Source organism: Cydia pomonella, chromosome 9, assembly GCF_033807575.1.
Source record: "Cydia pomonella isolate Wapato2018A chromosome 9, ilCydPomo1, whole genome shotgun sequence".
Classification (NCBI taxonomy): Eukaryota; Metazoa; Arthropoda; class Insecta; order Lepidoptera; family Tortricidae; genus Cydia; species Cydia pomonella.
In genome coordinates this window covers 7616229-7642279 of record NC_084711.1, presented here as the reverse complement: position 1 = coordinate 7642279, position 26051 = coordinate 7616229, and the positions used below count along the sequence as shown (strand labels likewise).

Here is a 26051-nt window from a genome sequence, read left to right as displayed (position 1 = left end):
GGTGCCAGTGGTGCCAGTCGAGGTGTGCCAATAAAGAGTATTCTATCTATCTATCTATATCATAGTTAACTAACACATAACCGGCCTAATTTATTGCATGACACAGATTGCGACATTAAATTAACTTACCATAAAACCACCCAACTATAGTCCAAAGCTCCCAACTATGGTCCACAAATAAACTAAATTTTTCTCGTTCAGGTGTGTATTTTACTATATTTTTGTAGTTCTAAGGCAAAGTATGTTTATAAATGGAAGGTAAAACTAGGAGTAAACCACAAGGAACATTGGTATAGATACTTAATTTCCTTTTAAACTTGTGGACCATAGTTGCAGTATTGGACTAGAGTTGGGTAGTTTTACGGTACTAGCGTTAACATCACATGTTATTTTGTTTACTATTTATCAAAGATACATTGATTTAGTAAGATGCGTGAAGTCTAAGACACTTTCGTGCTTCGAATTTCACAGCTCAACGAGACAGCACTGTACAGCTCCATACAGTTTGCGGTAACTCTGTTTGTCAAAAGTTGACGTTTGTCAATTCAGTGACCGTAAAAGATATGGCACGTTACAGCGCCATCTGTTTTGGATGTCAAAATGAGGAACACGTTTTTTTCTTAGACTTTACCTTTCTATAACATTAAATTCTCTTTTTATTTCTCATGCTCTGAAAGTGGGTCATTGTTGTTCTAAAAAGTGTGCAGAAAATTATAGATTTCTGCTTTATTTTGTAACTACGTTTTTATTTCTTTTATTACCATAAGCGGCTAATTTCTAGCTCGGGCTAATTTTAAAAGGATTTGTTGTACAATTTGCATTCTAATAATTAATTCCATTTTCCCCATTCCATAAATAACGATATTTTTACCTAAATTGTTAATAGCCTTAAAATATTACTGAAGTTTATACTTAGCTGTGTTTTTTTTTCAATACATGTATTTTGTTATCTTCGCATTTGAAATTAAAAGTAGAGTGTTTTACTCGTGAAAGGCACCATTTTATCCCTTGGTTGACAATCTACTATTGCTATTTATTGATTGTATTAAAATGACACGCTATTTAACTATATCTGAACTGTTTCTTGTGTCACCTGAACGTCGGGGGAGAGATTTTTTGACTAGCGTAAACAGGTTTCAAGTTTCAACGTTGTGTTTGTGCCTTTTGTTGCTGTAAAAATGAAAAAACGGGTTACTCGCGAATTATTGAGTCAAATAAACGCTCGACATGTTTCGATTCAAATTTCGAGGTTCTTCTTCATGGAGCACCGCCTTTACTGGTCAAGAGTGGGACGTGTATATGCGAGCCAAAGCCCGACTCATCACGGGTAGAACCTAAAAGTTAATTTTACTTCTCAAAGGTCAACTCTTGTTATATTTCATGAGATGCGCTAGTGGGGATGAAACTGACTTACTCAAAATGTGCCATTTTCAACCAAAAGGATACTTAAATGCAAAATAAACATATATACTTTTCAAATATCTTTATTTGGAGCTATTGAGAGACGGTGCCCTCTTTCAAGTGGAGAGGCTTGGAGAGCTTCATTTTTTCCTTCGTTAGTGCATCACGCTCTCAAGTACGTCCTTATCTCGCATTTAGATACAAAATGTAGCCCCAAAACTCCAGCACGCGAATACTTGAAAGAGAAAAATGTTCAGGTACTTACAACTTCACGAATTGTTTGCAATATTCACGAGTTTTTACGATATTTCTTTCTGACTCCCCAGGGTGAGGGGATCAGTTGGATTCAACACACCTGCATACCCCTTGAGCATTTTTATTTATCTCAAAAAATATATTTATGATATAATATTGTACCTTTTCTATATCCGATTATTTATTTATTACAGATGCCAAACAGTATCGTTTTATATAAAACAATATTGTAAATAATTAGGTATGATTTAAAAGGATATAAATTACTATTCATGATAAAACTTGATAACTTAGTAAATACTCAATAAACACCATGGGACCCGACAGATTTTAAAGGTGTATTCTTGACCGATAAATCGTCAATCTAATCGTGGTCAGTTTTTAGAAATCGGTTTAGTTATAGAGGTAATGACAATTCTCGTGAAAATTTGTGTGTAATATGAAAAACGCCTTTTTGCTGCGACGCTGTTACTATGTGATTTGGTAAACACAGACACTTTTTTTGCCGAATTTGACCAAAAGTCATAATTTGTTTGCTCCTTATGACCTCAGGAATGCGTGGTTAAAATCTGTCGGGTTACTCATTCCCATTTTGTGCGCAGTCGGATCGTATAATCCGCCGTACCACATTATGGCTAGCCGTTATCAAAAACATAGCCGTTTTGAAATGCGGCAATTTAACGATTAGCTGGATTGAATGCATCTGAATGAAAATCCGCCGGAATGTATTCGGCGCCAAACGTTTTTCAACACGGCTAGACGTAATGTAATACAGCGACTCATTATCCGCCTCTTTGACAGTTTTAGTTCCCATTTTTAACACTCATGGCGCTGCCTGACATAACAACAATGTTTTATTTAGTATATAGTCTATAATAATTCCTAATTAGCAAGGAATATCGTTAGTAGATATCTGTTAGCTTTTTCTTATTAAAATTGATGTTAATTTAAACTTTGTTTCATTTTGTAAGTGTGGTCACCCTACAATCTAAATAGTGGTACGATGCGGCTAAATGCCTTATTGACGAACGTATCTCAATGACAATCTGGTTAATCGTTCAACCGCCGCATTTCAAAACATTACATAACGGCTAGCCGTAATGTAATACGGTGTATAATACAATCCGACTGCGACATATATAAAGAATAAATGTTTGTGATAAGTTAAACTATAATGTAAGTACCTAGCTATTAATTTCTAAATAAAGATATGGGCGTACATCAATACACGAAGCCATACACGAAGTCAGGTGGCTAACTGACTGTGTACACATTGATATTTCTGTGAATAAAATTCTTCCTTAGGCATGCTCGAGGAAATCAAATAAAATGGACGAGGAAAACCAGCGACTTTGAGCCAGTGACCAAATAATATGATTTGGCTCACAAGTATTATAATAATAATGATACAGCCGCGTAAAAACGGTTGCTAGAATTATGAAGTTAGAAACTTTATATAAATCGCATACTTAATTAAGAAACAGGTGCGTAGGTAGGTACGTCACTCAATAACAATAATTCACATTTGAATTACGTACAACCCTATTTATAGAGGTAACATTGTGTGTACTGATGTAATTATGGTCCCTAAACTAATATAACGTGTATGTGTAGTTGGTGAAGTAATAATGGGCTGTACCTATCGATTCACAATTCCTTCGAACTGACTCATTTATTAGCTGAAGAAAAGTTTAAGGGTTGAAATGACGGACGTATCGTTCGTGTTAAGCCTAGGTGTTTAATTTTGTATGGGTAGTTTTATTTGAAATACGGCCCGATGCGAAAAATGAGATACGATAAGTTCTGGTTTAGATAAACTCTCATTTAAATATCGTTTATATGTCGTATAATTGACAGAAGCAGCTCGATTCGAACCACCAATGTCACTTTGACGTTAGAAATATCGTTGATAGATCTTATTGGGATCACAGCGGAATCGAAATAAACGTTAATTTTGACATGTCGTTTAGATATCGATCTTTTAACGATCTTTCCAAGATCTTAAACGTGTCTTAATCATTCTTCGAATCAGGCCGATACTATAGTTGAAGAGCGCCGAGTAGAGCCCGAGCAGCTTACAAATTTCGGACTAGCCCTCGTAATTTACAACAATTCTCATCCGTTTTTCCGCTAAACCACGATGTCATATTAAAGCCTGGTAAAGAAGAATAAAACACAGTTCATAAATGCGTGCGTGACGTAATTAAAATTCGCGAGGCAGCCTCGAGTTGCATCTCTCGAGACGTATCATTACGGGGTGATGCGGCGCCGAGGGCGGGCGGGCAGGTGACTTTGGGAAAGAGGAAGCGGAATGCGATTTTTATTTATTTTAGTTTTAGAACGTTGTTTTGTGAAATATAAATTAAGTAGCCATTTAGTTACATTTCTAGGGCGAGCGGGCATGTGACTTTCGGAAAGAGGAAGCGGTGAGCAGAGCGGAATGCGATTTTTTTTTTTTTTTAGAACGCCCAGTTTTGTAAAATATAAATTACCCATTAATATTATTAAACCAAAGTTAACTCCTATATTCGTTGACAAACTAGTCCATATCATTTCACTGTAAAATTGAAGTACTAAAGTAATTTAAACAGTACCACGGTCATAAATTTTTAACATCTCTCTCCATGAAAGACAATACGCATTTTTTATACAGTTATTATTATAGCCTATACGGACTGTTTTACTTAAGCGCGGCCGCTTTCTTACTTTTTTTTACTTCACTGGTGACATCATTGAATTTTAATTAATACAATATCAGAAGCATGTTTTTAATTTAAATGACTCGATGACCCATAACCGACGTGTCTGGCGACTAAGGACGAGGAGAGCCGACCCCAAGTGAAATGGGATAAAGCTAGGTAGAGAGAGTGAGAGAAAAGCATGTATTTAATATCAATTTGGAGGGCATTGTCTGATTTTCTTGTGTAAAATCTTTTTTTGCTCCTCATAACCAAATGTTAGGGTTCGTTTGTTAATCAATGTACATATACCACAAGGAGGAGCGTTAAATAAAACTATATGTGTACTGTGTTAGTACATCCTATCCTTGTTTTTTACTTACGCGTTACCCGTTCGCTAGCGCACTATGTACACAGCCAAAAGCCTCATTTGAGGGTGCTGTGTTTACATGGTGTACTCGACGTGGATCCGCATCTCTGACGCTCAAACAGAAAACCGTCTTGCTATCAAGTTTTTTTGAAAAGTTTTTTAAGACTAAGATTACTCCTCTTTCTTTAGTGGACTTTTGTGGTTGATTAGATGCTTTGTATTTGTGGAAGTTAGTGGCTCTTTAATGAAAAACACATACCCATTATAACTTTAGTTAAAGATGGCTAAATGAGCGTATATTAACAAAAAAAATGATTCAAAACGTATTTATCGTTCAAATAATGAACATAAATGACCATTCATTTTAATATTGTTATATGTTGAGATTTAGTTTATCCTTCACCTTTTAGTTTTTGTTCCTCGCTCTTTTTCTCAAAGGGTAGCTACCCTTAGGAAGAGATCTCTGTTAGGGTTAAGTTCGCCTTTGTACATATTCTTACATCTTTTACTTTGCTTCTGTGCAATAAAGTGAAAATCTTGCCCTGATATAATAAGAAGAGATCCGATTATAATTTAGTGTACTTTTCTTTCTGTGCGCTAGTGACGCAAATATCGTTACCCATTCAGTGCTAATCACGACATGTCCTGTCGTTTTGCCTCTACAAAGCATTTTCAAATACATATCGGGAAACCCATGCTACGACGGCTACGACGTAGCCCAACGACCGTAGCTCAGCGGTGAATGTACTAACACACGGCATAAACGTGCTACAGACTACGAAATGCTACGGCGTAGCACTTTTGTACGACAGCAGTGATTAGTAGGCCGACAATAAATAGTAGATTGTTGTAGCTTTTGAACTAAATTTAAGGCTCGGTTCACATTGACTGACAGCACCACTCAGTGCAGTGTGCTTTGTACACATACAATGTTTATTCTCACTGTAACTTTTTTGGTTGGTCAAAATAAAATAAGAAAAATCATCATTAATGGTACAAATGGTACTTGGATTTGGACTTGGTCCTGTCAACCTGGCGTCAGAATGGCTGACCACTTTATTTTCAATATTTCTCGATTTTTAGCGAGGTACAACAATTTTTTTGATGTCAGGTACCAAATAGTACAAAAATGGTACTAAAACTTGAAGTAACTCTCGTTATAAGTATGCATCATATGGCCCGATTTGAAGAATGAGATACGATAATGATAACTTCTGGTTTAGATAAGTTCTCAGTTTTGAATGATTCACGGTTACTTTCACTACACCTAAATCGACCGGGATATAAACCGTGATTACCTTTTATATTGTTTTTATTGAGCTCCCGATATTTCAAATGTCAAATGAAATGAAATTGTCAAATGTGTGGAATCCTGTGATTTGTTTGTGTAAAAAACCATTGATATCGGAATCAAACACGCGTAGTGACACTGTGAGTGTGGAGTGCTTAGATAGACTAACAAGTGTGGACGCGACCACTGGTAACGTTGAAAGTGAACGCAGCCGACGCGCACGAATGAGGGTAGACCGAGCGCGGTCTACACAACTTTGACACCCACCCGCTATCTCCAGTTACCCGTGAACAAGATGCATGTAACTGCGTCGAAATATCGGGAGCTCAATAAAAACAATATAAAGGGTAATCACGGTTTATATCCCGGTCGATCTAAATGTAGATAAGTTCTCATTTAGATATCGTTTGTATGTGGTATAATTGACTGATGTAGCTCGATTCGGGCAACCAATGTCACTTTGACTTTAGAAATATCGTAGATAGATCTTATTGGGATCACAGCGGAATCGAAATAAACGTCAATTTTGACATATCGATTAGTTATCAATCTTTCCAAGATCTTAAACGTGTCTTAATCATTCTTCGAATCGGGCCGATAGTCCTCTGTCATCCGGACGCTCACAGATGGTGGGATGTGTCTGTATCGAGGGCGTGCTCTGCCATTGCGGAATTACTGCTGTCCATCTTTTTCACACTCTGTGTGCTTGTAAACACGTTGTGACGATGTAGTGGACATAGTGAGTTCGTACTGTTTATTGTTGCAAATGTTGAGTGACCCAAACGCGCCAACGTGGCACCCGCGTGCGTGCCGGAGAGAGTTAAGTAAAGCTATTATAAAACAAAACGTTGCATAGCTACTATAGTTTTTGAGATTATAGGAACTTTCAGCATGACCTGTGTATATTAATATAAATATGTGCATTATATTTCAAATCATTAAAAAAAACTCGTCCAATTAGTGTTGAATATTGTAATATTTCTATATGCAGAGTTCATAACTACGGCGTCTTATGCAACGAGCATCGATGCCGTGAGCCCGATATTAATATGCGCGAATCATGCATATGCAAGCCTCGCCAGATGTCTCCGCCTTAATGACTTACCAATACTCATACGACTAGGGAGTAATGAGCTGAAACTGGCGATGAGAAAGTTATAAAACGTTAATCGAACCCTTAAAATATAGGCCTTTATATTTAACTGAGGCGGAAGGTAAAAAGTTATGATAGAATAGAATAGAATAGAATAGAACAATTTTTATTCGTAGACACAAACAAGACACATTAAATTACATGAAATAACAAAAAAAAAGGAAGTATAAAGTGCCACGAAATGGCCTCATCTGAGCATGTTGCTGGTGGCTTCCAGCGCTGATCTTCCGATGAGACCATCAAGTGAGAAAAATTACGAAAGGTAACAGACAAGAAGGAAAAAGACATAAAATAATATAGAGTGAACAAATTGAAAAATAGATAAAAGATAACGACTAAATTAAGTAAAGATTATTTTTATTTGCTGAAGATTTGGCTGCGTGAAGCTGATTAGCAATATAAGTAAATAATATTTAATAAACTCAGACCTATGTACTAGAAAATCTTCGCATATTTTTTTACTAATCGCCTGAGGTAAATTACCTACAGCGGTATGACTGATATTCAACTGCAAGATACTTACTTTTTAGGGTTCCGTAGTCAACAAGGAAAGCTTATAGTTTCGTCATGTCCGTCTGTCTGTCTGTCTGTCTGTCCGAGGCATTGCTCAGTGGTCGTTAGTGCTAGAAAGCTGAAATTTGGCATGGATATATACATCAATAAAGCCGACAAAGTCGTACAATAAAATCTAAAAAAATTTTTTTTTTTAGGGTACCTCCCCTTTACATAAAGTGTGGGTGAATTTTTTTTTTTGCTTCAGCATTACAGTGTGGGGTATCGTTGGAAAGGTCTTTTAAAACTAATAGGGGTCTTTAACAAACATTTTTTTATAAAATGAATATGTTCGGAGATAATCTCTCCGAAAGAAAAAAAAATGTGTCCCTCCCCCTCTTAATTTTGACCCATAGGTCCAAAAAATATGAAAAAAATCGTGGAAGTAGAGCTTAAGAAAGACATTATATGAAAACTATAGCGGACATGATCTGTTAAGCTGTTTTTGAGTTATTACAAAAAGTTTACCCTTCATAGTAAAAAGACGTACATCCACAGTTCATCCCTTGGTTAACAATCTACTATACTTTAAGCTCCATTTTAGCTTATTGTGACGGAAAAGTAACTACGGAACCCTACTCTGAGCATGGCCTGACATGCTCTTGGCCGGTTTTGTATTTAAGACTGCACGACTACTTTTATTTATCAGTCCTTATTTTACAGAAAAAAATGTGAACAATACATTTTAACAGCTACTAGTAGCAGTAGTAGTAAAATACTTTATTGTGCAAAAAAACACTCATCATTATTGAAAAGGCGAACTTATATTTTTAATGCAATGCTTCCAATTAAATAGTTAATGTAAATGGCTACTCATTAACTAATAAAAATAAGATTCCGATAAAGTGATTGTACAAGAGATAAACATTTCTTGGAAATACGTAACGGTGAAAGATTTTTGAGAAATTGTTTTTCTAGAACAGAATTAAAATATAACAAGATAATTTGCTGTAAATGATTATAATTAATAATTCTTTAAATAAATTTACAATTTTAAAGACGAAATATAAAAGAATTAATAAGGATTATATATATATATAATGATTCCTGTTTGCTTGCTTGCTTAATTGAGCAAACAGAAGAGATATTAAACTGTTTTAGGTGATCTTATTTAAATGATACTCATATATAGTAGGTACAACTCGTTTGTATTTTATTTTATAATAATTATATTGGTGTGAGCAACCTTATCTATGAGTGATGATCAAATGTGATCATTTAGTGAAGTTTAGGTAAGCCTCAAATATATTTAGTTATCTTTTTCGTATTTACTGGAGAACTCGATTATCATAATAAGAGTTAATTTTGTTACAAATGGGTCGGCATCGGCGTTGGCGTCACTTATGACATATCAATCCGTCGCGGTCGTTTGCGCGCACAGGGATTGACGATATCTCCAGCGCACGATATCGGAGATAGCGGCGTCAATCCCAGCCGGGTCATTATCGTAAATGTTAATGACTACGACAATTACTGCCACCAAGCTTCATCGAGAGGCCCCCAAATTGAACATTCCCAATCTATCGGCTCCCGCTCGATTCTGTCCCTCTATAAACTCCTTCCAACTGAACGGGTTTAATTAAAATAGTTTCCATGGAAAAATAGTATATTTGACGCCATAGCCATTTCATGCGATATGAAAAAAGATTTCTATTTCCAACATTTCTCGCATTTCGCGTGCATTGTAGTAACTAAAAGTTTAAAGAAAAATGAGGAAATATATTTATTTTCCTCTTGGAGCGTTTTCATGCACTTTAGTTTACAAACAACACGATGATTTTATTTGTTATTCGATATAATGTATATGTGCAACGAGTTTGTTTTAACGGAAAAAATAAATGACAAAGTTGCTATTGAGTTGGTACAAGAAATTGTGGAAATTTATAGAGGGCGCCATTGAGCTTCAACGGACAACACATGATGTAAACATCCATGCAACCATCTCATTCTGTCGAATGCAGCGCGTCCGGTACTTTTGACAATTGACGTTTGCTGATGATAAATATCGAATATTTTGTAGTAACCTCAAAACTTCACACTTTATTGTATAAACTAGACCAAAATATTAGTAGTTTTTTACTCGATAATTGTACATCGATGCCTTGATTTACCAATATAAAGTTATGCATTATTATGTAATGCTTACGCGGCATTTCAACATATGATTCACGAAGATCCGAGATGGAAAAACCGTCGATTTGAACTTTTTAATGCTTACTATTCCTTTTTTTGTATAAAATGTCTGCAAAAAATTCATAAAAAAATATAGTTATAATATACTGGTGCTGCATTTTATTTTATTTTTACAATTTTTTAAAATAACTATAGGTAAGAAATAACGTGCAACAAACACTACATAATTTCTACATATCTGCATTTCTATGCAGAAAAAATATATATTATTACTATTTCTTTATTAATTCTTATTATTCGAGGTCTTGGTTACTTTTTCTTCTTGCTATATGACATTTATTTCAGTTTATTTCTAATTAGTCGACTTCATTATAAACTGAAATAGATGTCATATACGCACCAAAAAGTGGCCAAGGAGGCAAAATCGAATGCGCTTTTCATATCAAATGATGTAGTCTCGCTCGCGCTAATACAAAATAAACGCGCGAATGATAACTAACTGACGTCATTTAGATGTCAAGTGTACGTCCAAAATGGCCCAAAGGAAACACTCATTGTTTAAAGAGAGCCAGCAAACATTGCTTAAAAAGATTTTGCCACATTCAAATGACATTGATAAAACTAGATAAAAATTGTTAAATGGACTCGCTGAATGCCAATCCGATTATATTTTTTGAGAGACAAGCACTTTGCAAAGGAAATGAGTAGTTTCATTTGGGCAAGGAAGTTGCTGTATAGTTATACAAAGAGGCCCAGTCGAGAGACAATGGACGGGAGAGTAAGTTTCAATATTAATGATGCGCCGAGAATGCACACAGCGAGGCCGGCGAGTTTCAAAAGCCTCCCATTGATACTCATTAACTATTGATTCATAAGTAATACCCTTTTACCGTTACCGAACCGAACGGTCCCGGCCAACTTTTCAAATTTAAATGCGAGAGAGTTTGCAATTTTTAAAAACATCTATTTTAAATTTCTCTCGGGCTAAACTCTTTTAGACATTTATAGTACATAAAAATGCTATGTAGGTACTTAAACTCCTTTCAATAATATTTAATTGAAGACAATGTTTATCGCAGTATTACTAACGGGGGCTCGCTTGTTCTTTCAAAGAACCGTATTCGTCGGCAAACAGGAACATCGTTATTATTTACGATCACTATAAAATAGCGTGCATCGACATTGTTAAGCGTATTGACTATGCCATACGATTATACAATTTGAGGCGATCATGCTAAACCTAATAGTATTCATTCAGAGCGCGTTTTATAATTGGTAGGTTCGTACATATACGTCGCATCGGTCTTTTTTGTCGTAAAATCAGTTTCAGAAACAATTGTATAGCCATAAGCTATATAGTTTTAATTATAAGATTATTTCTGATAAAAGTAGCTGGGTGGATAAATATAAATGATATACATATATTAATTTTGATCAAATAAATGTTTCCTTCAAAATAAGGGAGATTTTTCAAACTGTTAGATAAATGCATGGTTGAGTAAGAACTTAATGAAACATTGAACTTTGAGGTGTTTAATTCAAACGGAAATGTTCAAAACAACAACTTTTTCTATATTAAAACGTTACATAAATGATTTTTAAATTCTGCGTTTAGCTTCTACCACTCACAATTCATGTGTATTAGTTATATTCATTATGATTAAGTTTAAGGGCTTGAATTTATTTAAGTGTATCTTGGAATATACACTAACATTCCATTCAATGTATAGGGCAAATCACCGTTTTGAAATACTTTAGATTAGTCTTTAATGTAGATCGATCATATCTTATAAAAACACGTTTCTAAGCCTTTAAAGGATAGATTTGGACGAAATAACAAGTAACAACTCCGCACAACACCCCGGCGTCTCTTTCGGGTTTATTGTTCTAACAGATGTTGGGATATGCAAAATCAGACCGTAAAACAACGGTCGGCCGCGATTACTTTGCGCAGTTAACTCTCTCTTATGCGCGTCTTTATTGCGACCTACCTGTAAATTTCCTATCCGATTCAGTCATTACAACTCTGATTACGCTCATTTAATCCTGTTATTTATTATGGAGTTGGATTTGATTGTTGAATCATATGGTTTTCTTTTCTATGTAAGTAGGGTCATAGGTACGGGTCAAGGGCACGCACTTAATTTTTTGATGTCCAAAAAATATACTCAAATTTAGATAATCGCATGTATGAAATATACAATTCATAGGGAATTTAATGTGCAGGTAAAATTATGCAAGCTATTGGGTAAAAGTAGGGCATCAAGAAAGTTTCAATGGAACGGTCAGTAAAATAAAAGTTAATAGTATAACGAATATTAATGAAAGTGTCTGATCAATATCCACTTACTAATTGAAGAATATTAATTAACTTTTAGTACTTTAAAGTTTTTAATAGTTTAATAGTGATTATTGTGCATCAAAATTTGACTTAAATCAACTATAGGGGTCATAATTATATGTCAATAATTATAACTGTACGCTTCATTATGTAATTTCTGGGTATCTTGCTATATTCTTCAATATACAAAAAAGTATTTAACAATACTAAAATTATTTATTTTGTATTGTGCTTGCGTGCGAATTTTTTACGTCGTACTCTGACTCCAATCATCAAAATAATAAAACTAACTCCTTAAACCGAAATGCTTACTTTAATTATATGTTGCAATAACTGAATAATATAAACGGAATTGTCCTACTGTTCCATCCATGTATGTTGTATGTGCACTTTGCGTCCGTACCTCACGTGGTTCCAAAATGTCGACACAAAGGACATCTAATCCTACTAATATATACTTCGCTCCAATCACCTCCGTCAGAAAACGGCACACCGGGATCTTTTACCCACAGCGTGCTCTTACCCCGAATGACATATTTTGTTATAGGGAGTTTATCGTCATAGGGCGAGAAATCTCGTATTCTTCTCATACCTCCCTACGTTCACCTTATTTATATTTGTTTTCTGTTTCTGACCACATAAAACGATTTACTTTAAGGTATATTTTTACCCTGACGAGCCTCGATGCATATTATGGTCTCGCCTTTTTAGGGTCTACAATTCGTAGGAAAATAACGTTTTAGTAAAAAAATAGCACTGTTTAAGGCTACGAGTAATACTAATTTTCTTATTTCATTTTTATATTTTGTTCTGGGTGCAATCTTGGAATATAACAGTTTTAGAAAAAAACTATTTCTAGAGAAAGCAACATGGCTCTGACAATATTTGCTACCAGCCCATGAATGCAGAATACGAGATAATAAGATGACTTTTTATAACAGTTAATTTTTCTATTATAAGTAACTCGTGCAATCTTAATAAACGATCAAACTAAACGACATTAAACGTTACTATTATTTCATTACTAAGAACCCATTAGGTACTAAGTCGTTTGATTCAACAGTGTAAAAAATATTGAAATCACTTTCAAACGCTTACTTTATAAGCACCTGCTAGAATAGGCCTCGTAGGAACGCTAAAAGGTTGTCACTGCACTCGGCACCCACCTTGACATTTTCTGTGTTTGCCCTGTGGTTGACTGGTGGAGAATGGAATTAAGTCCTCCATTTGTACCTTTTTTATGTGCAATGAAGTTCAAAGTAAATAAATAAATTTAATTTTTGTTTTTCACTGATTAGATGAACTCGACTGCACCGGGGCCCATACATATATGTTTATCTGTTTTTTATCACAAAAATAGATGTACCTAAACCTAGGTTTTTTATTGCTAATTATTTATACCCAAAACGAATTCCGGTTTTTTTTTTATCTTCAATCATTTGTTTTGAGTACTAGAAATAATAAAATTTCCAGTACCATGTTCATTATGTACACTGCTTTCTAGTGTAAAAATGGATAGGATAATACGAACGGAAACGAAAATATTTTTTCGAAATGTAAACGAGCCAGCTCTTTTGTAAGCAATTCCGTTATTTCACTACAAATATTTTAAACAATGAACGAGCATCGTTCAATTACATAATCCCAAAAGTTTTACTTGACGATCACAGGATCATTTGTTATTAATACATTTGAATTATTTATCGCCATGAAAAGTGCATTGTTTCTCGTTATAGGTACTTCGAAAGTAATTTATTTGTGTAATAAAATTGTGGTGTTTGTTGCGACAATAACTAGTACGTATATTATAGTTTCGTCGTGTCTGTCTGTATCTCACAGCCATTCGACATGACACAAGAATGATATACAACTGTACACAAAGTATCAAAATCGAACAGTCGGTTCACCGGTCGGATTTATACGAGATGTAATCCTTGAAACACCATTGACGTTTTCCTAAATCAGTTAAAATGAAAAAAAAAACTTAAAACCCTAAGCATTCATTAACGTTCGTTTAATATTCCACTGTAAACACGGCTGCACCACCGTAATCGCGGCGCGCAAATACGCTCTGCACTTATGCCTCCGTGTGTGCAGGCCCTTACCGGAACAAAGCGCGGATCAAAGCTTTCAATGTATCGACTTTTAAGTATAAGGGTGGTTTCACAAGTGGCTCTTTAGTGAATGTCGAGCTGATATGATGCACTGTAATAGGGTGTCCACATACACCCCGAGTTTCTAAACGTGATTATAAATGATGTGGTGAGAAGACACGTGATGTAACATACTTATACTTCTAATCTTGCGACAAAATAAATGTTTGAGAATTGATTTGATTAATTTCTTAGGAGAACTCAAAAACAATGCAAACATATTCTAAATTTTAATATGTTTCATTAAGTGGCGAAAATAAATTTGATTGCCATTTTAGAAATTCAATCGTGCCTTACGTTTAGAGGTCTGAAATTCATGTGGCTTAACATAAAGTTACACAAGGGTTGACCATAGGGTTGACTACACAATGAGAGCCACTTAAAAGTACCATCAGCCGCAAAACTACATGATGAATTTATCAATGAATTCATTCATAATTTCTTCATGCAATTTCGCAGCTCACTGTGCTAGTCATTGGCATATTTTTGTAGAAAACTACCATCACTTCACTTTACAGTGATTCACTCTGCAGAGTGCTGCTGCTGGGTAGTTTGCCTCCTCCTTATGTCGTAGAAAACCTGAACACACAATATCGCTTCATAAAAATACTCATCACAAAATACTAGTAGGCTATTATGTAAACCGTTCGAAACACAATCCGAAAAAGTTTCTACACCGCACACCGGCCACTAGCGTTAGTCGTATATTGCCAAAATCAGCACGAAAACTGTTCTCTAGTGTTCTGCAAATAAGCGTTCTCGCAATAACGGCTGACCCGGGCTGGTCACTCGAGAACTCGACCGAGGACAACTCGAAATACGACCCGTCCTACAACTTTCGGACGACTCTTTTTCGAGTGCAAAGTTTTTAGATATAGGTTCTACGGGCGTAGCGTAGCGATCTACGGGTTAAATTGTCTGTGTTTAGTCTCGAGTTTTTCTTTTACTAAAAATTTTAGCTTAATTTGTTTTATGGTTCTACTAAGAAATGACATCCCTATGTTCTTAACTGTCATTTAATCTGTTATAAAGAAAAGATAAAATTGAAAAAAACACCTGAGAATTTCACCTACTAGTATTACTACAGACACATAATATTCTTAATTCGTACTGTTCCCTTCTAAATCTTAATCAGACTGTATTTTCTCAATTGTTAATATTTGGTTTTCCCGCCGCGCCGCAGTCTCACTAACAAGTGAGCGCCTTCCCTCCCCGAGCGTACGCTCGTGGCATCACAATGCTCCCACGCTGGCTACGCAATTAAAAGGATATTATCTGAAACATGCACTTCTCTTTCGCAGTGCTTGTATTATAAATCTACAATCTACATACGAAAGCCCAATCTTTGTGGGACTCGTACGAGCCGTTATTAATATTGGTTGAATTATGTTCCATTGTCATCAGTTTTAACTTCGCGTACAGAGGTCAGGGGAGACACAAATGTAGTTAACATTAATAAAGATGAAGGCAATTTCTATAGTTCGTTATTTTTGGCATTAGAAAGAAGGTAAGCGATCTTGACGTATCTTTTTATTAAAAAACACTTTAGAAAAATAAGTCTCAGCAAATATGTAGCAGTTATATATCATAAAAGATTATTTACATTATTTTGCTTTCATATGTAATATAAATTAATTTTTAAAATGCGGTTTTCAATCATTTTCAATAAAAAGACAGGTCAAAATTGTTTACCTCTTTTCTAATGCAAAAAAAAAACGCACTCTATTAATTGGATTCAGACAACCTACTTTTGCGTAAAGTTTATTTCCGATTGTGCAAAGATTTCATGTTCCAGATTTCACTATAAAATTGATATAATTTAAAGGCGTGAATTATAACAATATTAAGAAGGATGCATTATCTCGTATATCAAGACCTTTCCGTATTCATAATGTTGTTTCTTAGCAACTGTTTTACTAGAAAAATAAATAAAGTAAATAAAAACATCTTGTCTCTATTGTTACTTAGTGCAAAACGCCTTTTTTGATAGATGTCAAAAAGTGACAAGTAACACATTGCAAAAAATAGGTTTTACAAAAAAAGTTCAAATTCTTTTTGAGTTACAGTTTTACAAATAGCGTTAACATTTTATATACAAATACGTACAAAAAATTTTTTTTTTTTGTGAAATTGACCTAAACGCATATAACATTTTTTTCCTTCTTTTGGCCTCAGAAATGCGTGGTTAAAATCTCTCGGGTTGCTCGTGGGCACCTTGTATATCAGTGAGAACATTTTCCATGGTAGCAACATCGCCATCAAAAAGGCTTGTAGGACAAGTAACAATAAAAATAGGTATTTTTTTTTTCAATCAAACATTAACTGTGAATCTAGGCGAGTCCCAGAAAAGTTTATAGGACATTTTAGTCTTTAAATGTGATCAGGAATAAATCGTTAAAATCTTTCGGGTTCCTCGTGAAACTTCGTGTATTTATTGAATAAATAAATTTTATATAAATTCGTAAATAAAATACCATACTTGCAACTATGCAATGGGACCCGAGTATATCCTTAAACTACGTGGACCCGGGTATGTCCTTAAACAACGTGGGCCCGATTATGTCCTTAAACTATGTCCAAAAGAGAGGTATGGACACCGCACAGCGGATTTGGAATGACAGCACAGCGGATGTCATTCTAGATCTAGAGCAGAGCCCAATGGGGGAAGTACCTCCAACTTACAGAAAACTGCAGCCAAATAACACTAGACCCTACTCATAGTATTGTGTTCCTGCCGGTAACTAAACTTGCCAGAGCTCAACGGGGGTGCGGAGTGGTAGGGTTGGCAGCGCGCATGTAACGCCTGGAGTTGCAGGCGTGCATAGTCTACGAAAACTGCTTACCATCAGGCGTGCCGTATGCTTTTTTGACACAGACATAGTATAAAAAAAAACTAGAAAGTAAACCTTATGCATACCTACATAGGTTTTTTTCCGGCTGCATATGTCAGGAACAAACAGGATGATAGTTTGATGTACGGATTACACTATCGAGTTTATCTTGCAACTGAACACGCAGAGCAGACTTGGAGAAACGTTGAGACCAACGGGGGAATTCCCGTCTTGCCTGATGATCCCGCAAATCCCATCCCTTGAGTTGCAGGCACGTATTCTCCGCGGGATTACGCGCTTTGCGCGATCTAGACGCGATCCCGGGTGACCACAACAATCATACTCGACTATCTGGGCGTCCATACGCTTCTAGTAATGCTGGCGTCTTAGCGGCTTAAGGATAGCAGTAATGATATATTTCTGTCATTTAAGTAATACTACGAAAACTAGAGTAATGCTTTATTTTAGCCGATTTTCAAGAAGAACGTACCTAACTTATTGCCAGTGCCAGTATGACGTACCGTCATTATAAAATGTAAAATCAATATGACATTTTGTCGGTTTTTAGTCTGCAAATATCACATTTTATTGAAATACATATTAGGTACATGAAATGGTACTTGTTTCTAATATTGGCCACTGCAAGTCAAAGCCATAGGGCAAAGTGTGCCGTAAAATAACAGGGTCGCGAAAGAAACGACAGAATCTTATTAAAGTAAATATTTATGGCATTGCTATCAACTGATTGGACGAGGGTTCCGTCGCCTTTGATAAATTGTTCCGCTAGCTGCGGCCTAACGGTCATTCTTGATGTAACGTAACAAATACTTATCTGTAATAACGCATCGCTCTAAATAATTTTATGTGTGTTTGATTTATGGCATAGTTTCTTTCATATTTTTTGACAAGTTTTCTGAAAACTTCTTTGTACACTATAGGGAGGACATCCCGTACCAGCAACTGAACATTGAAACGAACGAAATAAATGAAAATAACTTAATCAAGTTTGGGAATTTAAAAGTTGAGCATCTCGACGCACCGAGTACCGGGCCAATTGTGTTTCTATTTTATTTACCTGAAGGTAGACAATAAGGGTGTCTCCACACAATCAGCTAGACGGGAAAGTTGATTGTTCGTGTTCCATTCAACTTCACAATAGAGAAAATGAAGAGGAGCCAATTCTTTTTACAAGCTTTTATCTGCTGAGTCTCTTCGCTCAGCCGAAAGTTTGCGCACAGTTTTCACTTCGCCGAGAATGCATTAGAATATCTGTACATATTTGTCTTGGAATCACCCTTAAAAGCTCCAATTTTGATAAACTGCTTGTTTCCATAAGAATCTATTGTCTGCTTCTTTACATCTTTGATTTAATTGGAACTCGCTCAAATGAAATTCAAATATCCACTACCTTACATGATTATTTTATTTGGTTGGAGCAATTTATGTACAAAATAGAAAAGTTATTATGAACTTTATTAAAACTCTTAGCTCTTTATTATTACAGTTTGTTTCCATATTTGCTTATGAATATTTTAGCAAGTAATAGTGACTTGGCGACAAACAGTACGACTCCCCCGCAGCTATGCGTAAGCCATTAATTAATCAACCGCCGACAATCAGCCTATATCTAATAATAAGGCCCGAATTCGCCACGACGTTTAGACATGGCGTGGCCAATTTTCTCCTAACGGTCTCTCATTCCTAATAACTATTACGATTAACTTGTTATTATTAGCTGGACGCAGAAGAAAAATGGCAATTATTTACGCAGCAAACATTCTGTCACGATGAGAGCTCGTAGATAAAAGTTTTGGCCAACTATTACGTCGGCGAGGACAATTCTAGGGCATCTCTTAATTATACTGCTGCGTATTTCGTATTACAATAATGAAGCGAAACAATAACAAAAGTTTGGACGTCGGAGCGCGGCTGGGCAAGTTTGCTGCTCATTTGAGTGCTGTTCTGCGCGCTCCTAATGAAAACTTGTTAGTTACCGCGAACATAGAATGTTACTTTTATTTTTCGCGCGCAGTTCACTGTCGTCAATGACTTGTGCCCTTGCCCTTGCCCTTGCCCCTATTTACTTTGCATAGACTGCGTGTGGGCAACAAAATAATATTTCACTCTACTCAAAAAATTCCAGAAGTAAGTCTAGAGCTCTATTATCTGTAGCATTGGTGAACTGCCTTTTATGCCTGGAGAAAGTGTGCCATTATTAAAAAATTGATTCTAGCTCAAGACTCCTTGTATTTTTAGAATAGTTGCATTTGCCCCTCGCAGTCCTTACGCTGTTGTTTATACAACTTCAACCCGTTACAGACTTTGATACATACGGCTTTTAAAGGAATTTATCACGCATTTATGTATTCTGAAGGTCATTTATTTATTAGCTCATTATAAAACGTATTGTATTGTATGAGGTGTCAATTGCAATTAAATGTCAATTCAAAATTTAATCTGAAACATTAGGACTAAATGTTGACCATTATGGAAAGGTAAAGTACCAAACAAATGGCAAGGTTTCGATGACGCAAACGCCAGCGCAGAGGGCATCAACTAGAGGCCTAAGGTTGTATATAATGTCCGTTATCGACGCCTACAATAAGTCGCACTTTATACGGTTATTATAGCGCCATAAACGCCACCGGCCGGTGTTTCATACAGTGCCGGGGCAGATTATACTGCCTGTGGCCCCGATAGGGGGCGAGGGCGCGGGGCGGGCGGCCCGCCCACTGTCAGCACCACGTGCCGCCCGACAGATGTGTCGAGATACCCGATATCGGAAGACACTTTCATAATCTTCGCCTTACAACCCCCCCATTTCTTACATATTAAAATAGGAAATACCACCCGCGCAGGTGCGAGCCCGCTATTAATATAAGTAGGAACATCTCGATCCATGATGCAAACTCAATTTATTTCACCGAACGTCCAAAGCACTGCTCACAAATCACCTGTAAGCTTCCGGATTTAATTAAAGTATTCCTCCTAAAAAATAAAGGTAGTCTAATTGAAGCCGGAAAAAATAAAGTTAATTCCTGGAGCGACGCCGCTCGAAAACTTTCATTAGCGTTTCACGGCTACAATTACAAGTTCAAATAATTATGTTTACAGAATCCTTTTCTTACGCAGCAATATTTATCTTCCCCATTGTTATCAGAAGTGACGCGGACGAATTTCTTGAAAATGGCCCATTTATTTGGAGCGGCCACACAAAAGCAAAACGAAACCCAAAACTTTTTATGCGGTCACTGACATTGACGAATTTAACTCGCGTACTTGGAGGAACTTCATTTAGTTTGATCCGGAGATCCTATTTCATATTTGCTTAGCCATTGGCCCGCAGATAAGTTGAGTGAGACCGTTGTTGCTTACTTCCTACTTTATTCGGTTTGCGAACCCGCATAAATAAGGGCATCGAAGAGCCCCGCGATCCTATGCTTGCAGATTCTACCAAACCCTATTCATTTGTCAATGTGGCATCCACTATGTGCTCAGTGTACTCAAAATATTTTATCCAAAATATAAAAAGCGGCCAAGTGCGAGTCGGACTCGCCCATGAAGGATTCCGTACCATTTATGACGTATTCAAACATCAAACATCAAACATTTATTCAGCAAATAGGCCACAGGGGCACTTTTACATGTCCATTTTTACAAACAATAAATTAAAAAAAAAAACAATTACAAATATCGAATCTATGAAATAATAAATACTTTATTAGAGATGTATACTGTCTCTAAATGTCTAATTACACAAAAAAAAACTATGATAAAAAAATAAAACCATAAAATACTAAAATTCTTTAGAGATGTATAAGTCTCTAAGTGTCAGAGATAAAATATAAAAATATATATTAAATTATCCTTAGAGATGTAGAGGGTCGCCAAGGCTTGAATTCTTATATAAATAATTAAAAGACAAAAAAATTAAAACAGACAAGAACCGAATGAAGTGTCTCACGTTAATGTCACTCAAAAGTAAAGTTACATACTTTAACATAACCTGTACCCCGTGTAAGCTTAAACAGACCGGTCTCCACAAACAGCACCCGTTCACGAGTATGACGTGTATCTCAGCCATCGCCTCCCTCAACCTTCATTCGGGAAAGTGGCGACCCGATCAACGACGCCATATTAAAAAAAAAGTAGGTACTTACTAGATCTCGTTCAAACCAATTTTCGGTGGAAGTTTGCATGGTAATGTACATCATATATTTTTTTAGTTTTATCATTCTCTTATTTTAGAAGTTACAGGGGGGGGGGGACACATTTTACCACTTTGGAAGTGTCTCTCGCGCAAACTATTCAGTTTAGAAAAAAATATTTTAGAAACCTCAATATCATTTTTGAAGACCTATCCATAGATACACCACACGTACCTATGGGTTTAATGAAAAAAAAATTTGAGTTTCAGTTCTGAGTATGGGGAACCCCCGAAATTTATTGTTTTTTTTTTCTATTTTTGAGTGAAAATCTTAATGCGGTTCATAGAATACATCTACTTACCAAGTTTGAACAGTATAGTTCTTATAGTTTCTGAACTGGACAGACAGACGGACATGACGAATCCATAAGGGTTCCGTTTTTTGCCATTTGGCTACGTAACCCTAAAAAGGAATGACTGCCTAATAAAATAATTAATATGAATAATATTAAAAAGAAATTACGAAATATCATTTGATATTTACCACTAGCTTTTCGGTGAAGGAAAACATCGTGAGGAAACCTGCATACATCTGCGAAGAAATTCAAAGGTGTATGTGAAGTCCCCAATCCGCATTGGGCTAGCGTGGGGACTATAGCCCGAGCCCTCTCGCACATGAGAGGAGGCCTGTGCCCAGCAGTGGGACGTATATAGGCTGAATTATTATTATTAATATTAAAAAGCTGTAAATACGTACCTATACAATGAATAAATCTAGGTATTTATAATAACTAATAAATCAAAGTGAAGAACTGCGAACAAGTTGTCAGCAAAAAACTTTGTACTCATTTTTTTCTGATGCATTTATGTACCTGACAGATTAAAAAAACAGCATTATCTATGGAACTCGTCGGGAACCGTTATTTGCCTTTCGGGGTGTTATTATCTTTGCCTCGATTCCAACGGAAAGCCACCCGTTCACGCGCGAAATACCAAATGCGTCCTAGTTTCGCCGATCGCAGAGTTCACGATGTTTGCTTAGGGCTGAACAGTCGTGAAAGGTGATAGACTTAATATTAACAAACCTGAATTATCAACTAACAAATTGTCATATAGTTCCCTTCTCTAATGGTAGCATTTGACGGGTATAGATTAGCGAGGATCAAAACAGCGGTTCACACTTCACAGTATGTTTATAGAATGTGACTGCGTTTCAAAATTACATATCCCCTTCCTGATACAGCGAGACGCCTCATATGTAGTGAGGCAACTTGTTCACACGTGCCCATATCAACATGTGGACATGGGACGAACAAGAAAGTTTTTGCGCGAGGCAGGAGAGTCGCGCCCTCGGTACCTACGTGTCAGCATAATCGCGGCGCCACCTCCTGTTTGTCGAGCGGCTCGCTAATGCTATTTGTCGTAGTGGAGGCGTCACGTCACGTCTGCGTGTGTGTGTCTTCATCGTTAACTGACCGAAACACGCCGGTTCATCATCATGTTTTGTTTGCCACTTTAAGCGGAAACTTGCCCGTGTCAGGTGATTAAGTAATTCAGGCATTCCGTGTCGAGTTGAGGTATTCCTGTGACACATTTCAATCTCTGAAGTAAGTTATCTTAGAGTATAGAGTAAATATCGGAAAGCAATTCGGATGTCGAGTGCGAAACTCGAAATCGCAATTTGTAATTCATGAATCCCATAAGGGGGCGAACTTGAGCGATCTTATACGTCGAATGCGGAACGTATCGCCGAAGTTGTTCGGGGCTGCGGCTCAGCGAATCTGGGAACGTTTAAAGGAAGGAATATTGTTTGGTTTGTCGTCATAAGTAGTTGGTGAGTTTATGTTTTATTAAAGGTTCGATAATACAACGCGGCCGTGCCTGCCCGCGCCACGCGCCGCGCGATACCGCCCGATAGCTGATGTCGAAAACTGACTGACGCGCTTCTTTGAAACTAGTCCGACGCAAATTTCCTTTACCTAATTAAAAAGATCCCAAAAATAAAACAATTTAAACTTAAATATTGTCGGTGCTCACAGGTAGCTTAAAGTTTTATAACTTATTTTCCGGTGTATTAGCCGATAATAGCGAGACTTGTCGAATCGTGAAATGTTCGAAGCGCAAACTTAACTTTACTACTAGTAGTATATATTGGCAGTTAGAATATATCTCGCAAGAACTGCGATAAAAGTTTATAATACTTAGTTCTAATATTTTATTGTTTTGTTTCAGGTTTCGGTTTCGTCACGTTTCAAAGTGAAGACATAGTAGATAAAGTGTGCGAAATACATTTTCACGAAATCAACAACAAAATGGTAAGTATTTTTTACGTAATTACAACCTGTTGTGTTATGTTAAATTACCTGTATTTAAAATTGTGTATTTGCTCTTCAACAAATGCAGATTTTTAACATACGTACTTTAAAATGAATGTGAAAACTAAGATGTGAATATAGATGCCGCTGTACAGCTCCGTGCATTATTTACCTAAACGATTGTCAAAAGTTGACGTTTGATAATTTGGTTTTATTAAAGACGCTAAGCACAAACAATTTCGTACATTGACCCACCTGTTCTTATCTCTATTATTGCATGCCCATAATTATATTGCTGCTTGCGTGTATCCTTACTTTACCACAAAACTATGGCGCCTAACGGAGTCATCCAGTACAGCTGTTTTTTCTACGATCTTTGAACTTGAACTTTTTGTTTAAATTCAAGAATCGTAACACAAACATGGAATCATCTGCGCAGCCCAAGACAATTCCACTGTTAACATTGACGGTCAGATATCAATTAGGAGCGAAGAAGTGCGCTGGCGCGAATCCAAGCGGAGCCAATAAAACACCAGTAAACTCAGCTTTTACTGTGTTTAGATTTTCCCGGAGAGGGGCGCGACGTGTATATTCGAGATGTCACCACACCTAAAACAACTTCTTGAATTATACTTTAGAACGTTACTTTAAACTAAGTATTGTACTTACTACAGTAAATGTACACAATTGTAACAGTAAAAACCCATTATAAAGGCGTCATAGTTAAAATAAGTTTTCTTAAAGGCTTAGATTATGACGCGGTTTCTCTATTTATGACCAGTATTATCAGCGCCCAGGTGACAATTAGTCATAACTAAGAGTACAATATACATGTCAGTCTTAATAAAACAATTTAAAAAACACTGTTGTTTGGTCTCGGCTTACCTAACATGCTTTCATCGTGAACTAGTCTTAATTGAAATCAATTTCAAAATCCATTGCCAATTCAATCGAAATCAAGTTGTCTCTATGAACCAACACGTCCGCGCATTCGCCAAACCTTTTGCCTAATGTTCACTTGTACTTTGTCGTCCACAGCCGTCCGCAATACATTACATTCACCCTTTACAAGACCATTACAATCATGTGACGCAGTAAACCTCGCCCTCGATTAACTTGTAACAACACGCAACCGTTGTCCAGTATAATATAGTAAATTTTCGTCATTTGTGTTATGTCTCAGATAGAACGATGAGCAATATAAGATTTCAAATTACGAGACTCAGATACTCTTTATTTAAAAAAAAAGGTCGACCGGGATATATTTATCCTTATATGACTATGGGGTTTTGCGTCTATTTGAGTTATTTTTTAAACAACTTTAATTGAAAGAGCTCCCGTCGTCTAGTGATAAAATTCCGAGCTACTTGTAGAATAATAAAACGTAACATAGAGGGCGTTCCAACCAATCGTGTCGAGAAATAACGAAATAGACTCAATAATGCCATACCGGCGGATTCGAACGTACACTGATATCAGAACGATATCTCAATGATGTAATTTAGTTATCGTGCATTTCGCTCGTACTTTTACGTACATGTATTGGCGCGAGCGAGAAGCTCATTTAAATATCATTCTGATGTCAGTGTACGTTCGAATAGGCCTTATAGTTGCATTTACTCCGGTTGACCTGGCACAATTAAGATCCACGGATTACTTTGTAGAAACGAATAATTGTACAATATTTAATATGGTAGTATGTAACGAACCAGTCTTCATTATAATAATTCAGCCTATATTCGTCCCACTGCTTGGCACAGGCCATGTGCGAGAGGGTCTACTGTATAAAATGTAAAATATAATTGTACTCATACAGGCAGACGCTGCTAGCATAAAAGTTTTAAAATAACTCGCGGCAGGTACTCATAGACAGGAGAGTGTAAAGAAACATTAGCCGTTAACAATACCACACATTTTCACTCTTCACGAGGAAAATCCGCTAACACTCATTAAAACGCACCCGCAATTCAGACCCCCACCTTCATTGTCACTAAAAGTTTTCACCGGGATCATCTTTCACTGTCGCTGTAAAGTCTGCTCAGCACCCGCCCCCAGCCGATGCATATTCCTGATTATTAATGCTTGTTTTTTGTGTCACCCATTGTCTCCACCATAATGGGTGTAGAAACTCCCGGGTCTGAATTCGTAAGAGTACAGTACCCCGTGATGTACCCTTAGTGGTGCAAACAAGGAACAAAGACATCAAACAAATGGGCGGCGTTTTAGAGCAATTACGGTTCGCTTCCGCAAAACGTGAGGTGTGCATGAATCGGGCTCTTTTCGCGACGCGTAATGTACCTACACACGCAGCCGCAGCGAAAATTAATCGACTCCTGTCTCGTCTAACATTGCATACCTACAGACATCGAAAACAAGGCGCAATCAATGGAACATGTGATTTACCCCGCCTTTAATTATTTCTCGTTTTGCG

The 26051-nt window shown here is 36.5% G+C and overlaps 1 protein-coding gene across 5 annotated transcripts in view; it reads left to right on the top strand.

Annotated features, from left to right (window-relative positions):
- The window catches only part of LOC133521255 (RNA-binding protein Musashi homolog Rbp6), a 669256-nt gene that overhangs the window by 594222 nt on the left and 48983 nt on the right, over window positions 1-26051 (top strand). For all 5 annotated transcript variants that reach the window (XM_061856115.1, XM_061856113.1, XM_061856114.1 and 2 more), the window contains exon 8: window positions 23538-23620. In XM_061856115.1, coding sequence (XP_061712099.1) covers window positions 23538-23620 — 83 coding nt within the window. The remainder of the gene's footprint in view (window positions 1-23537; window positions 23621-26051) is intronic.